The sequence below is a fragment of the Saprolegnia parasitica genome (genome assembly GCF_000151545.1).
Source record: "Saprolegnia parasitica CBS 223.65 unplaced genomic scaffold supercont2.13, whole genome shotgun sequence".
Taxonomy (NCBI): domain Eukaryota; phylum Oomycota; class Saprolegniomycetes; order Saprolegniales; family Saprolegniaceae; genus Saprolegnia; species Saprolegnia parasitica.
Genome location: NW_012156407.1, coordinates 301,315 through 315,489, shown reverse-complemented (window position 1 = coordinate 315,489; position 14,175 = coordinate 301,315). Strand labels below are relative to the sequence as shown.

Here is a 14,175-nt window from a genome sequence, read left to right as displayed (position 1 = left end):
GTGAATTTCACGTTTCCCACAATGGTTTTGCAGGAAATACGGAGGTGGGAAACCCAACCATGAAATAAAGCACACCACTTATCACGTTGTGAAGCCTACTGCGAGCCAGACACGGGGTTGAGAACAGAATCTAATAAGTGCTGGAGATCGTAGCGCGCTAGGAGCAGGGTACGGACAGTCCTTGAAGCTGAAGGACTTGAACGACGCTAGCTGGTCGTAAGTGAGCACTGATTAAAGTGCAACATGGGCAGGCACCTTGTTTGCTTATTGTACTGAGTCTTACGTCCCGACAGGAGCTCTCGCCAGGGCACCTCAGAGGTACCGTACCGGTACCCGGTACTCGTGAATCGACTTGTTCGATGACGACAGATGATGTGATGCACGACAAACGTTAACGTTAACATAAATACAGTACATGTACTATACTTTATTCCGACAGATCGGATACAGCACAGTGTACCGGTGCACTTGTACAGTATGCTATTTAGAACTTGCTTGGTACATGCAGCTTAGACGACGCGCGGATGCTTCGTGTCGACAGCGACAGCGCTGTTTTTACGCTTCGCGACGCGGGCTTCTATGTGTTGCGCAAGCGCGGATTGTGGCACGACGACCGCATTGAGCTCGCAAGGAAATGTCTGTCGCTCCGAAAAGTGCGCGACTGGAACGAGCGACACGTGCACAATGGCCTTGACCGTCTTTCCGCTCAGATCAAAAGCCTGCAGGGCCGAGGGGGCGATAGCATCATCGACGTCTTCGACAATGAGTGCCGTGTTGATGCCGCGAAAAGCGTACCGCCCCGAGAACTCGTTCTGGAGCCGGTGGCGGCAGGTTGGACAGGTACTACGCATGCGCAACCAAGCGTCGATGCAGTTCGTGTGGAAGAGGTGCCCGCACGGCAGCTTCACAGCATCCTTCATAGCACCCATGCAAATGACACACTCGTCGTCGCCAGCACATTTCACGTGTTCGAGGCTGGCGAGGACCTCCTTGTTGACGGGCGTCGACGTCTTGAGATATGGCACGACATACCGGATCATAAAGTTGACCCAAGCTGCGCTGCGGAAGAGACCAAGAACGTCGCGCACCGTCGCATCCTCGGGCGCGGGGTATCGCACAGTCACGCGCACGTTGAGGCCGCTTAACACGTCCTTCCTCGTCATGAGACGATCTATCCGAAAATGATGATTCTTGCTTCTATACTGGTGTTTTATATGCAGCCCAATCCACCTCTGTCGAGTAACTTTTTTATATTCAGCGGCTTCGAATTTTGGATCGACTTAATCTTTGTATATGAAAAATCGAACGCGTCGCGTGGGGAGGTTCGAAAACGGCAAAGTCGCTTGATCCATGCCCAGTACGCATGCCCAGAACGGGTGGCAACATCAGCCAGAGCCGAGCTACTTCTTGTGCCGATGTGCACTCGAGGGGCGCCTCTCGGCGCATGTATCCGTTCCAGATACGTCAGAAGACGTTCATCTCGACGGCGTTCGCACGCCAAGTGCATCGAAGGTGGACGGCTTCGGCCAAATCGCAGCGGGTACGAGCGCTCAAGGAGGCTCGAGACTATTACGAGCTAACGTAAATAAATGTACTGCATTGTGTATTGTAGCTAGCTCCGTTGCGTTGGTGTCGTCCAGCATGCTTGCTTCAAGGTTCGCCAATGCTGGCGAATGTACCATAAATGTTGCAATCTAAAATTTTATGGACACGACGCGAGAGAAAAGAGAAGGAAGGAAACAGGTGCAGCCACTGGGAAAACGGGCACTCGTTGTACAGTAAAGCTGCTACACACCAGCACTGCGCTCTTGTGGCTGGTGGTACGACAAGGGCCTTGTTCATAAATTAGACTTGAAATTTGTATGAACCAAGTAATTGCAACCCGACCAACTCTAAACCTACCCCCTCCGAGCCCTTTTTGACCAATCATATGGCTAAGAAATGATATATTTGATATGACTGGCCGAGACTTCTGCTGCTGCACATTCATTGGACGCGACTTGTAATTTCGTGGCGAAAGCCTCCAGCGTGTCAGAACCACACAACGATGGAACAGCGCAATGTCCGAGCCGATCGACCGGAAGCGAAGACTCGGGTCGTAGCGCCGAATGGAGTTCAGGTCTGAATCCGCTGCGGCATCCGCCGGCAGCACGCGGCGCACTGCCCGCGCACTGTCCGTCGTCTCGCTCGCGTGGCCGAACGTCCGACCGCGGCGCTCATCGCGGAAGCGCCACGCAACGAAGCCACCGACCATGTGGACCCCGCTGAGATTCACGATGCGGACGAAGACGTCGACGGTGAAGGCGATGGTCCCGACGTCGAAGATACACCGGACGCAGAAGACGCCGCCAGCTTCACGCCGACACCCAAGAGCAAGCCTTTGGACGACATGTGTGAGCTGCGGTGGCCATGGAAGAAGATCAAGCTTCATCTCCCGCTCTCGCGTCGCAGCGCTCCGACGACGAACCAGAAAGCTCAACCGAGTAATGTATTTCCTTTTTCATCGATGCCAATGGGCGCGGCGACGCCCGTCGACTTTCTACTCGCCGACTGCAACATGAACGTCGTTTGCACGTTGACGTTCTGCGGTGCGTACTTGAGCGCCATCACGACCAAGTGTCCATCGTGCAACAGCAACAACGTCACGATGCACGGATGGAGCAACGGGTTTCGCGCGCTCGTCGACCTCGACTGTACAACGCTCTTGAAGTCGAGACGCTACATGCACCGCAACTGCCCTGACGTGTCCTCATCTTGTCGTCGCGAAGGTAGGCAAGCAATCATACGCCGCGGCGTGCGAGAAGATGTGGTTGGATCTATCCCGCGAAGCGCCGATCGAGATGCACAACTCCTGCAGAGCACATTACAACTGCAGAGCACATTACAAGCTACCATAGCCATATATCGAATACATCAGTCAATATATAAAGCTTTGCACAATTATCATGCAAGATTCGAGGTCAAGTTGGTCGGAACTGATGACTGCGACGCGTACAGCACGCGAGCAAGAGCGCGGCCATTGGACACGTTGGCCGCGTCATGCATCACACTATTTGTTTCCACCAATGGCGAGCAGCGATTTATGGCCCATATATGTCCCTCTCGCCCAATCAGATGATGCGACTTCTGTTTGGATGCAACACGTATGGAAGGTTCGCCCAGTCTGCTTCGCATCGCATTAGATAGCGCCAGCACATCTAACACTATATCCGTTGTCCAATCAACGGCTGCCATGTTTGGAATTGATTTTGGTTTTCAGCCAATGAAACGCAGCGCTATCTAAATAATTGCAACGGGAGTCGAAGGTTCGCCGAATCATGACGTGATGCTACGGGAGAAGTTCGAACCAATCCACACTGCAGTCTATTTCAATTTTAGTTCACATCAATCGGTAATAGTGTGTACTGGAGTGTAGCCGTCAACACCGGGCACGTGAGCCGTAGAGACAGACACGTCTGTAGCGCACACTATTAGCAAGAACGTATTGCGCCGAGATATCGCATCTGCCTGCATTACCGGTACCTTAGCTCCTGCATTGCGCTCGTCTGATGTGCCTGCGGACCAGCCTTGGAGTGAATGTACCACACTATTTCAGTAGATAAGCGGGGATTGGCGTAAAATGCTAAAAAATGAGCCAATCATTTGCGATGCTGAGAACGCGTAGGTGATTGGCACGTCAGGATTGCTTCGTGGGCATTCCTTGCCGCCACCATGTTTCGCCTCATCACCTGTGGTCTTGGCCGCGCCGCCCGCCCAGCGCGCCGGCACTTCTCGTCGAACCTCAACTTGCCCGACATCATCATCACACGGGACGCTGTCAAGGTACATGCAGCATCGACGCATGGTAGGCTAACGCAGCGTAGCAACTGAACAAGTTGAACACGACGGCGAACCCGAAGCAGTACCTGCGCGTGGCCGTTGAAGGAGGTGGCTGCTCCGGCTTTCAGTATATCTTGACTTTGGAGCACGACACGCGAGGTACGCTGCTTCATCATACCGAGTGCAAAATGGTTCTCAATCTGCGTGGGCAGAGGAAGACGACCAGACATTCGAGAAGGATGGCGCCGAGGTTGTCGTCGACGCCACATCTATGGAGTTTCTCAAAGGCAAGATGCTTCTACTCATGAAAAAAGCCTCGCTCAAGCTACCACATCTCTAGGCAGCACTGTGGACTTCGTGCAGGAACTCATTCGCAGCTCGTTCTCTGTCATCAACAACCCCAACGCTGTCAGTGGTTGTGGTTGTGGCACATCGTTCGAACTCAAGGAGTGATGGAACTACTGCATTATTTCCGTGTAATTGCGCTCGTGCATTTTACTCCCAGAGTACCAGGCACCCGTTCTTATCACAGGATGCGAGGAGACGACCGTTGGGACTCCACATGCAGCTAACAACCGCACCCGTGTGCGTATCCTTGTTCTCGCGCCACACCTGCTGGGAGAGCGCGTCCCAGATGAGCACCGCCCTATTTCAGTCAATGTTTTGCTCAGTCGGGGCAAAATCGTGCGAGGGTTACCCAGTCGTGCTGCCGGCAGCGATATACGCTCCATCCGGCGTCAGCGACGCTTTCGACCAGTTGAAGCCGCAGACGTAGCTTGGAGCGGTGTATGTCCCAAGCTCACCATACGTCCTGGTATCGAGTAGCTTGAGGGTGTTGTCGCGGGAGTTTGTGAGCAATTTGTAACCATCCTACATTTTGGGACGCTCCGGTGCAGCCATTGATATAGAACGAACGGTACGCTGGCATACGACACGGACGTAATTTGATCGCTGTGCACGTCGCTGAGCTCGTGAATGGGCGCTTTTGTGCGGGCATCCCAGAATCGCACGGCGGCGTCTTGATGCGCACTTGCAAACTGCCCGCCTACGCCGACGGCTATGTCGTTGCACGTCGACCTGCACGAGCTGATATATAGAATTCTTCCAGTCCCGAGGAACGCACCGGCAGCTAAAGCTTTTAAGGTTGCGGCCGCTTACGACGTCCCAGACACGAATCGATCGGTCGGCGCCGCCCGTCAAGACTTCGTTGGTTCGATCGAGGAGGAACTCGGCGGCGTACACTTTCCCCTAGTACACTCCATGTATTCAATGGTCATCAATCACATGATGGGCGCACTTTGTGTCCAAGCAGCGTGTGAGCAATGCGCCCCGTGCCTACGCGCCAAACTTGGCAGATGCGGTCGCAGCCAGTGCCTACAACAACATATAGCGATCATGTGCATCGTCATTAGGGTCTTACCGAGCACGAGCTCGCCGTCCTCAGATACGCGGACGCAGATTAGAGGCTGGGACATGCCGAGACCGCGGTAGTCAGCCTTTGCTTGGCACGAGTGAGCGTCCCACGCGCGCACAGTACCATCACTGCTGGCGGAGAAGACGATCTTCCCGGACCCGTTGAAGCAAACGCTGTTGACTTCGGTCGCATGTGCCCGTATGCTTTTTCCATGCTGAAGAGAGACGAGGCTCGAAGGCCCTCCGCCGGCTGGAAGCTCGTCGCGCCGCATAGCTTCCTGTCGCAAGGGCACAGGCTTGAGCTCCTACAAGACATCAACGTTCTAAACACAGGCTATCCATCAGTGCGGCCACCGGTTCTTGCAGCACGAGCTCCGCCATCATCTTGCTTTTCTGGACGAGCTGCGACTCGAGTTCGCGCACGCGGCGGCGAAATTCTTCGGTTTCTTGCTCCGCAAGCTCGGCGCGAACGCGCTGGCGGTTAAGCTCCTCACTACGCATGATACCTTGAGTTTCTTAAGTGGAGGCGAATGAGGCGTACCGTAGTACATGCATCTCCTTTTCCATTTCTTTGCCCGTTGAATCCATGTCATAGATCTTGCGCTGCAGCTGAAGGAGCTGCTCGTCCTTCAGTGCGACCGTCCGTGTTGGCGACGCAAGCGGCACCGTCTGGAGCTGATGAAGCTTTTGGTTTTGCGAGGTGACATATTGCAACTGCGCCATCATTTGCTGGTACGATGCGATGAGTGCAGCGAAAGAGTCTGTCTCGCGCTGGTTGCGCTGGTTCAGACGTGCCGCCATAGCCGCGAGTCCGGCACGATCTTCTGGTCGCATCCTGCGTTCAAAATTGGATTGCGATGAAATTTGTGTCCAGGCAAGAAGCTCTAAACACACCCAAATAACTGACCGGTCCGTCGTACACAGTGCATAAGCAATCATCCCCATGACAATATAAACTCGATGAACTTTGAGCCACTTAATTTAGTATTGCATACTGAGCTAATGCAAGCTACCATAGTGCGAGGTGGGTTGCAGCAAGGGTTGCAGAGAGAAATAAGTTGGGTGTTTTATGGCATCGATGGGCCCAGTTTCCGGATACCAAGAATGCTCACGGAAGCCTCCTTCTGCGGCAGCGCTATTCGGCGATTTGAACATGCCCAATCTCCAAAAGCAGACTTCATGTTGCAACCAAGGGAATCCCCTTGGTGCGAGATGCGTCGCGAAGCCAAAAGCCAATTGGGGCAACTGCATGATAATGAGTATTTATAGGATATCCGCAGCTGGGATATCCGTTTTTATTCCGTCAGAAGATGGACAGAATAAGCAGCGTGGAGCTCTGCGTGGCTGCGAGCAGACGAAACGAAAAAGGGTACTTGTATAATATTATCTATAGTTCGCGTCTAAATTGATCGTGCCGTTCGCATTATCTTAAGTAGCGGCTACTGCTTCGACGGTGCGCTGATGGTGATTCGCTACGTCGTCGCTTGCGCTCCTTGCTTCGACGTCGTTCATCCTTCTTCTTGTGCTCCTTCTTGGGCTTCTTCTCTTTCTTGCGCGCCTTCAGTTCGTCTTGCAGCAGATGCAATAGGCGCTGCGGGTCGGGGATTGCCGCTGTTGTCGCCATGTCACTGAGGTCTCGACCGAGACCACGGAGCTTTTCAGTCGCCATGGCATGGGCTGGATCCAATGAGAGCACCTTCTGCAAATCTGACCGCGCCGCATCCAACTTTTTTCGTGCAAATAGAGCAAGGCACGCGCGTAGTACGTTTCGCCGTCGTCTGGATCCATCTCGATCGCAGATGTGTACTCGACAATGGCTTCGGTGACCTTGCCGTCGCGCCGCAAGGAGTTTGCTCGCTTTCGCCGATCGATGGCCCACATGCGAATCTACGCCTGCTTGCTCATCACACGACGCTGCCCCTCTGGGCACTGACCTGTTGAACACTGAGCGTCTTGTACGAAAGCGCGTCGTCCGAGTAGAGGGGCGGTCGCACAATGTACGAGGTCACAGCCGGGACTTGAAACGTTTGGAGCATCCCGTCAAACGCGTATAGGTTGTGGCGCGTCGGATCCCGAACAAGACTATCGTTGAAGGCTGTCGGGCTGGGCGTACGCTGTGGCGCAAATGGCGTCGAAGGAAACGTAAACCCGCCGAATTTACACCCTGGTGTCCATAGCTACAGTAGAATAGTATTTTGACACTCAGCTAAGAGGCACAGTACCATGCATGCTGCGTCGTCGGGGAACGAAGCGTTGGGCTCATGGACGCAAATAAGTCCTTCCTAGCGCGACGCGATAAACAATAACGAGGATGGTCCTCATGATTACCATTGGATCCACTGCGGCTTGTAGGACAATGAGCTGTGCGTCAGTGGCCACCGGCAGCGTGTCTAACCTATGGAAATGGTGAGTTGCACGCGAAAGAGAAAACAGTCGAACCGCAGTCGCAACGAGAATGGTGCAAGCGCCGAAATGTCGAGGGCCGAACCAGCGTACTGTCCAGCAACAAATGCAATCGCGTGCAGTTGCACAAATGAAGCTGTCGTGGCTTGACCGCGAAGGCGCAGCGACGTGTGGTGGCGCCGCAACAGTGCGTAGAGAACGCGCTCGTGGCTCTTGGTGTAAGCGTACGCGCCTTGAGCGCATGAGGCAAACATGTAGCCGTATGAGTCGACTGCACGCTTCTCGAATGCCTGGTCCCGCGCCGCTTCCTTCGCCGCGACAGCTTGGACTGGCAGGCGCAGCGCTGCCCGTATCGCGTCCATGCTGGGTGTTATAAAATAGCGCCTCAACTACCTTGCTCAGACTATGTATAATTTAGTTTGCATGATTTAATTTGACCATACGTTGTGGTCGTTGGGCGCTGATGTTTTCCACTCCTACAATAAAATACCTTGCAATTGGTATGGAATCCTAGGAAACACGAAGACATTGGATCGAAATAATAATCACCACAAGAATGGGCTCGTTGCCTGCCATTTTTCCCTGCCATTTTTGAAGGTGGTCAACATGGCAACGACGAACCAGCTCCAAGCGCGCATGCTCGATGTGATGAAAAACTCGGAAGCGATGCTCAAGGAGCACGAGAAGGTCAACGGCGGATGCGTCGTGACGCGCTTCCCGCCAGAACCCAACGGCTACCTCCACGTTGGCCATGCCAAGTCGATGTCCATGAACTTTAACCAAGCGTTCGAGACGCTTGGCGTGCCCGCGGACAAGCGCCGCACGATCTTCCGGTAGGGTCACAGAATATTTCTTGTGCCTATGCCAGCAATGCGTAGGTACGATGATACGAACCCGGAGGCTGAAAGCCAAGAGTACATCCAAGCAATTCGCGCCAACGTCGACTGGCTCGGCTGGAAGCCGTGGAAGACAACGTACTCGTCCGAGTATTTTGATGAGCTGTACGAGTTTGCGATCAAGCTCATCAAGAAGGGGCGCGCGTACGTGTGTCACCAGTCCAAGGCTGACATCGAAGCTTGCCGCAGCGTGCTCCGCGATCTTCACGGCCGCGTGGCGTCGGAAGGTCTCGTGCTCACGCCCCAGGTGCTGGCGGCTGCCGAGAGTCCGTTCCGCAACCGATCGGTCGACGACAACTTGAAGCACTTTGAGATGATGCGCCGTGGCCAGTACGCAGAAGGCGCAGCGTCGCTTCGGCTCAAGATGCAGCTCGAGTCGCCCAACCCCAACATGTGGGACTTCGTGGCCTACCGCATCAAGTTTGTGCCGCATCCGCACATTGGCGACAAGTGGTGCATCTACCCGACGTACGACTACACTCACTGCATCGTGGACGCTCTCGAGCACATCGACTACTCGATCTGCACGCTCGAGTTTGAGACGCGCCGTGAGTCGTACTATTGGCTGCTCGACCAGCTCGATCTGTACAAGCCCATGGTTTACGAGTTTGCGCGCCTCAACATGACGTACACCGTCATGAGCAAGCGCAAACTGCTCAAGCTTGTACGCGTCACTGAGAATGACCAAGAAATCAGCGGCTCATGAGATTGCGTAGGTAACGAAGGGCGTCGTGCGTGGCTGGGACGACCCGCGCCTGAGCACGCTGAACGGTCTTAAGCGCCGCGGCTTCTCGGCGCCGATCCTCAACGCCTTTTGCAAGGGTATACCATCTCTTTCATGGCTCGGAGCTGATTAAACTGTTCGTGCTTAGAGATTGGCGTGACGCGGACGCAGTCGACGATTGAAATCGACCGCTTGTACGCGGTTGCACGCAATATGCTTGGTGACGCGTCGGCGCGCGCGATGGCGGTGCTGGACCCAATTCCGGTGCGATATGCTTGGAGTAGGCAGCAATTCTCATGGTGAGATGTGGTAGGTCGAAATTGAGAACCCACTTTCGACACCGCTCGTGTGTAACGTGCCGCTGTATCCCCAGGACAAGACGCGCACCGAAGCGCACGCTGTCGAGCTCACGCCGACGTTCTTCTTGGACCGGTGTGTGCAGCTGATTCCTTCGTGGAAGGTTGACGCCGATTTAGGTCGGACGTGCGAGCGACGGACGCCGCCGACTTTTTTGGCGTCGCGCCACTGAAGAGTGTGCGCCTCAAGTACGCGGCCGTCTTTACGTGCACGTCCGTGATCACGGATGCGGCGGTAGGTGCATCTACTTGGGCCAGGGTATTGATAGATGACATGGTTAGGGCAATGTTACCAAGGTCACGGGCACGGTCGACTGGTCGAACGAGAAGGGCATTAGCCCGAAGGGCACGATGACGTGGGTGCCGTCAAGCGCCCTCGAGTGCGAAGTGCGCGTCTACTCTCACCTCTTCACGGTCCCGGTACGTCACTAAGATGTGTTTTGATATGGATGCTAAAGTATTGCTAGGAACTGGGTGCGGTGGATGACTGGGAGTCGCTCATCGATAGCAAGGGCAGCGAGAAGGTGTATGCTTCGGCCCGCGTCGTGAGCTCGGTGGCGTCGGCCGCGCACCTCGATTCGTTTCAGTTTGAGCGCATGGGCTACTTTGTCGTGGACCAAGACTCGACCAGCACCCGCAAGGTGTTCAACCAGGTATATTTCACGCACCCATGCTTCCTAAACCAAAAATCTTGGTACGTGGGTAGATCGTGGCGCTTAAGGACGCCACGGCGGCCCCGGCCGTGTCCCGGAAGGAGGAGCAGATGCGCCAACTGGCTGAGAAGCAGGCCAAGATGTCCCTCAAGCCCCAAGACATGTTAAGACGCCCGCGTACTCTGCGTGGGACACGGAGGGCGTCCCTACCCATGACGCTGCGGGCACGGCTCTCACAAAGAGTGCGATCAAGAAGCTCCAGAAGGACTGGGCCAAGCAGAAGAAGCTGTACGAGTCGAACCTCAAGAAGTAACTTGTAAGGCAATGCCCCATGGTATGGTCTCTACAAATGAAGTTTGCAAACTTGGCCGAAAAGTTTATCACCGTCTGGACGGCACGTTCATACGATTGTTGTTGGGTTTACACAGTATTCTTGGAGTAGGGTTGGAACACGAGCGCAGACCCTTGGCAGTAGCCGACGCTGAGTGCGAGGACGACGGAGGCACCGAGGCCCGACAGGACGGACCGATGTACGAGGCTGCCCGACACGACTGCCCAAAGCATACATAGCCAAACGGACACGACGAAGCCTCGTGTTGTGTCGGTAGCAAGCGTCAATGGCACGCGATGAAGTCGCGAGTCAAGCGTAAGCTCATCATCGTCAGCGACAGTGGTGCTATCGTCGTCTGACGCGCTTGGTGCTGGTGCAGCTGCTTCATTGATCTCGGACGCTTCCGGCGACGAGTCCATGACGAGTGGCGTCGTCGCTTCCGGCAGCAGATCCAGCCCATCATCTTTGCAGCCGAACGAGCACTGAAGGATGTTGGGTAAGGAACCATGCCGCGTGAGCTCGCTATGCTCGAACGATGGGCGGCCTTCGTTCGAATCACGGAATGGCGACGGTGGGCGAAGGAACGTCGACGCCGAGAGGTGCGGCGAAGTGCTGGAGCGCGCTAAGGGCGGTGCACGGTAGGCGTCCTTAGCATGGCACTCCTTGCAAAGCCGGCGCAGGCAGCTAGCGCACTTGCGCTTCTTGGCGAAAACGCTGATGCGGTGGCTGCACCGGGCGCATTTCGTCACCATCACGGCGGTCGTCCGAACTGGCGAGGATGATGATTCGAGTCTAACCGCTGCGTATCCGGACGTGTAACACACGGCAAGCGTCATTTCCGGATGCCGGATACCAATGAGATACACTATAGCCAGATTCACATCAATCGCCATCCTGCAACACGACGACCATGGTGCGTTTCCCGAGCCTCACAGTCGAGGAGGGAAAGCTTGTGACGAAGGGCCTCTTCTACGAGACGGGGGCGGGTAATATCAAGGTGTACCTCAAGTCGCTGCCGAAGTATGCCCACAGCGATGTCCGCCTCCTCTTCGACAAGGAGATTGCCCTTCACGAGCAGTACCGACATGTCCTTTCTGTCAGCATCACCGTATCGTCGTGTGTAGGTTACGTCATCCCAACATCGTCAAGCTTTATGACGCGTCGCCGTCCTCGTCCAAAGAACCAATCATGGTATTCGAGTACATGGACGAGGGATCGCTAGACACGCACTTTGGCAGCGGCGCAGACTCGTTCACGGACGACCGCAAGGTCCGCATCGTGCGCGACATCGCACAAGCGATTGCGCACCTTCACAATAATGACATGACGCACGGCAACCTCCTCCCGTCGCACGTGTTGCTGGACTCGGTCAAACCTGCGAAACTCACGGGCCTTTGCTCCAACGAGCAAGCCGACTCGCAGCTCGAAATCTCGGCCGTACAGCTCAATGTCGCCTCGTGCTTCTACGTGGCACCCGAGGTCATTCTGGACGACGCAACGTACGAACCACCGGCGGACGTTTTCGCATTCGGCTGCTTGATGTGGTGCGTTGATATCGTGCACGAGATCTACCCTACCAACGGTGGCGACGTCATCGAATTTCGCCACATCATGGATTGGATCTCGTCCGGTGGCTTTGACGACGTGGCCCGCGATTTTTCGCCTTCGTGCCCTGGCTGGTACGCCGCAATCGCAAAGCTATGCATGCGTCGCGACCCGAACGAGCGCCCCACCATTCAACAAGTACTGCGCCAACTCGAGAAGGACGCTCCATGATGTTTCCTATGATTCATTGACGTTTTGTTCTTTCTCTTTTTGACGTAGACTCTTACCGAGAGATCAGGGTCTAATGCATTTCCACGTATAATCACAGTGTAGCTCTCGGTAATGTGTACGAACAGCAGCACAATAGCGGTCAAACACCCCCGTAACCAGAGGTTTTTGCTTATAGCGTAGAATACGCTCTATTAAAGGCCACCTATACGGTACTCTCCAACGTACACCTTGGTGGCACGCATTAACACATATATTATTCACTTCCAGTGACAGGGGTACTACGGAAGCGGCACATCATGGTTGCCATCAGGCTTGTTGGCACGTACAAAGATGCCACGACGTGCAGAGCAATGAAAGTAATCAATGCCGTTCACAGATCCGTTGTGATTTCCAAGGGGGTCGCACAGCTCGATGCCAATCCATTCCCCGTCGGCAAAGCGGGTCGGGCCAACGAAGCGTACCATATCTGAGTGCAAACTTACTTGCTTTTATCCGACTACCGTGCTTCCGACAACGACAGATCGACCGACATCGATGCCTTGAAGCACGCGTGGCGGTGGTGATGACTTCTACATAGGTTAGAAGCTCGTTTGCTGAATATTTAGGTTGTAAGGTACGTCGTCGTCAATGATAATAGGCGGCGGGATTGCATGCACTGACGTTGACTTCACTCGGAGATCGTTGACGTTGTAGAATGACACGATACGCGGCCGGCGATGTACATAGCTCGCGTCTCCTCGGCTTTTTCGAGGCGGAAGACTTCCTGGAAGGAGCCGTCGGCGGTCATCTGCCAGCGTCGGTACGTGCAACATTGCCGGGTCGTAGAGCACCACTTTCTTTCTTGGGTCTACAAACCTTTGGATCAATCTGGTTCGATATGTTTTGTTAGCATGCACTACCGGGGCCCGCAATAAATGGCGTTGTACGTTCAAGCGCAGAGGCGGAAACACCGCTGTGGTGCGAAATCGACGGAGGAGGGTCGGACGCGATGCCAAACTTGAAGAGATGCCACGTTTCGGCATCGACTTTCGGTGGCTGCATGAACTGGTCATGAATAGGCTCGCGGTGGTAGAAGCTAAAGGTTGGAGCCTCGTCAATGATTGTCTCATCGTTGTTGACATCGTCTCCCTCCTCGCGGGCGCATTTCTCGGGAGACGGCGCGCCACTATCGCCGCGTTTGTCGTCGTCGATCTCCGTCGTCGTAGCATCTTCTTTGAGAACAGCAGTAATGTCTTCGTTGTTTGCAACCAGCGGCGTCGTCGCAATACTGAGCTCAAGATCGCCGTCCGGCGATAGCGGAATCCACGTCGATGGGAACTTCGCCTGTGCCACCGGTGACATAATCGTCAGGTATGGCGCACAACAAATTACCTCGTTTGAGATGCTATTCAGCGCGAGCTCTGCGCTGGCGAGTACCAGGCTCCCGCAGATAATTTCAATATGCAGAGTTGCGCAAATCGCCCCTTGGTGTAGGCGCATGGTGACGATGCCAGTGGTGCCAACCCATTCCAAGACCGTTGTATCTTGAAGCGACGTCCCCGTGACCACTGCGGCAGCTGTTGGACGTCCAGACGAGACCACGAAACACTTTGCGCGAAGTCCGTGCTGCTGAAGGAGGCTTGCAAACACCTTTCGTCCATTGGGCAGGCGCACTTGACGGACGTGCACGTGCAGATCCACGCCAAGGCTAGGTCGGCGCTCGTAGACATGTGCTCGCGGTTCGGCGGCTATCGTGTCCAGAAGGCTCATCCCGGCAGTTGCAGATTCTGAAAATGGACTGAACAGTGTTTCGGACCATGCCGTA

At 54.8% G+C, this 14,175-nt stretch overlaps 8 protein-coding genes across 8 annotated transcripts; 3 read left to right on the top strand and 5 right to left on the bottom strand.

Annotated features, from left to right (window-relative positions):
* Positions 1 to 459: 459 nt before the first annotated feature.
* On the bottom strand, positions 460 to 2,431 carry SPRG_04403 (hypothetical protein; the record flags this gene model as incomplete). Its single annotated transcript, XM_012343328.1, has 2 exons — positions 460 to 1,155; positions 2,055 to 2,431. The coding sequence occupies 2 exons, from the start codon at positions 2,429 to 2,431 to the stop codon at positions 510 to 512; spliced, it is 1,023 nt and encodes a 340-aa protein (XP_012198718.1). The 3' UTR covers positions 460 to 509.
* A 1,280-nt stretch (positions 2,432 to 3,711) lies between these two features.
* Positions 3,712 to 4,272, top strand: SPRG_04402 (hypothetical protein; the record flags this gene model as incomplete). The annotated part of the gene is made up of 4 exons (XM_012343327.1): positions 3,712 to 3,822; positions 3,864 to 3,978; positions 4,032 to 4,095; positions 4,134 to 4,272. The coding sequence occupies 4 exons, from the start codon at positions 3,712 to 3,714 to the stop codon at positions 4,270 to 4,272; spliced, it is 429 nt and encodes a 142-aa protein (XP_012198717.1).
* Positions 4,273 to 4,314: 42 nt separating this feature from the next.
* SPRG_22135 (hypothetical protein) lies at positions 4,315 to 7,997 on the bottom strand (the record flags this gene model as incomplete). Its single annotated transcript, XM_012343499.1, has 14 exons — positions 4,315 to 4,465; positions 4,517 to 4,689; positions 4,740 to 4,896; positions 4,943 to 5,067; positions 5,117 to 5,193; positions 5,240 to 5,537; positions 5,587 to 5,725; positions 5,774 to 6,056; positions 6,709 to 6,939; positions 6,987 to 7,119; positions 7,167 to 7,409; positions 7,455 to 7,514; positions 7,561 to 7,627; positions 7,672 to 7,997. 14 exons carry the CDS (start codon positions 7,995 to 7,997, stop codon positions 4,315 to 4,317), a joined length of 2,463 nt encoding a protein of 820 aa, XP_012198889.1.
* Positions 7,998 to 8,241: 244 nt separating this feature from the next.
* On the top strand, positions 8,242 to 10,577 carry SPRG_04400 (glutaminyl-tRNA synthetase; the record flags this gene model as incomplete). The annotated part of the gene is made up of 10 exons (XM_012343326.1): positions 8,242 to 8,468; positions 8,514 to 9,195; positions 9,248 to 9,353; positions 9,404 to 9,519; positions 9,569 to 9,687; positions 9,732 to 9,846; positions 9,894 to 10,031; positions 10,079 to 10,264; positions 10,318 to 10,427; positions 10,508 to 10,577. 10 exons carry the CDS (start codon positions 8,242 to 8,244, stop codon positions 10,575 to 10,577), a joined length of 1,869 nt encoding a protein of 622 aa, XP_012198716.1.
* Positions 10,578 to 10,628: 51 nt separating this feature from the next.
* SPRG_04399 (hypothetical protein) lies at positions 10,629 to 11,379 on the bottom strand. The gene has a single exon (XM_012343325.1). The coding sequence runs from the start codon at positions 11,345 to 11,347 to the stop codon at positions 10,685 to 10,687; it is 663 nt and encodes a 220-aa protein (XP_012198715.1). The 5' UTR covers positions 11,348 to 11,379; the 3' UTR covers positions 10,629 to 10,684.
* Positions 11,380 to 11,505: 126 nt separating this feature from the next.
* Positions 11,506 to 12,454, top strand: SPRG_04398 (serine/threonine protein kinase; the record flags this gene model as incomplete). Its single annotated transcript, XM_012343324.1, has 2 exons — positions 11,506 to 11,672; positions 11,720 to 12,454. 2 exons carry the CDS (start codon positions 11,506 to 11,508, stop codon positions 12,369 to 12,371), a joined length of 819 nt encoding a protein of 272 aa, XP_012198714.1. The 3' UTR covers positions 12,372 to 12,454.
* A 195-nt stretch (positions 12,455 to 12,649) lies between these two features.
* SPRG_04397 (hypothetical protein) lies at positions 12,650 to 12,835 on the bottom strand (the record flags this gene model as incomplete). Its single annotated transcript, XM_012343323.1, has 1 exon — positions 12,650 to 12,835. The coding sequence occupies one exon, from the start codon at positions 12,833 to 12,835 to the stop codon at positions 12,650 to 12,652; it is 186 nt and encodes a 61-aa protein (XP_012198713.1).
* A 421-nt stretch (positions 12,836 to 13,256) lies between these two features.
* On the bottom strand, positions 13,257 to 14,120 carry SPRG_19651 (hypothetical protein; the record flags this gene model as incomplete). The annotated part of the gene is made up of 2 exons (XM_012343488.1): positions 13,257 to 13,694; positions 13,743 to 14,120. 2 exons carry the CDS (start codon positions 14,118 to 14,120, stop codon positions 13,257 to 13,259), a joined length of 816 nt encoding a protein of 271 aa, XP_012198878.1.
* Positions 14,121 to 14,175: the final 55 nt, after the last annotated feature.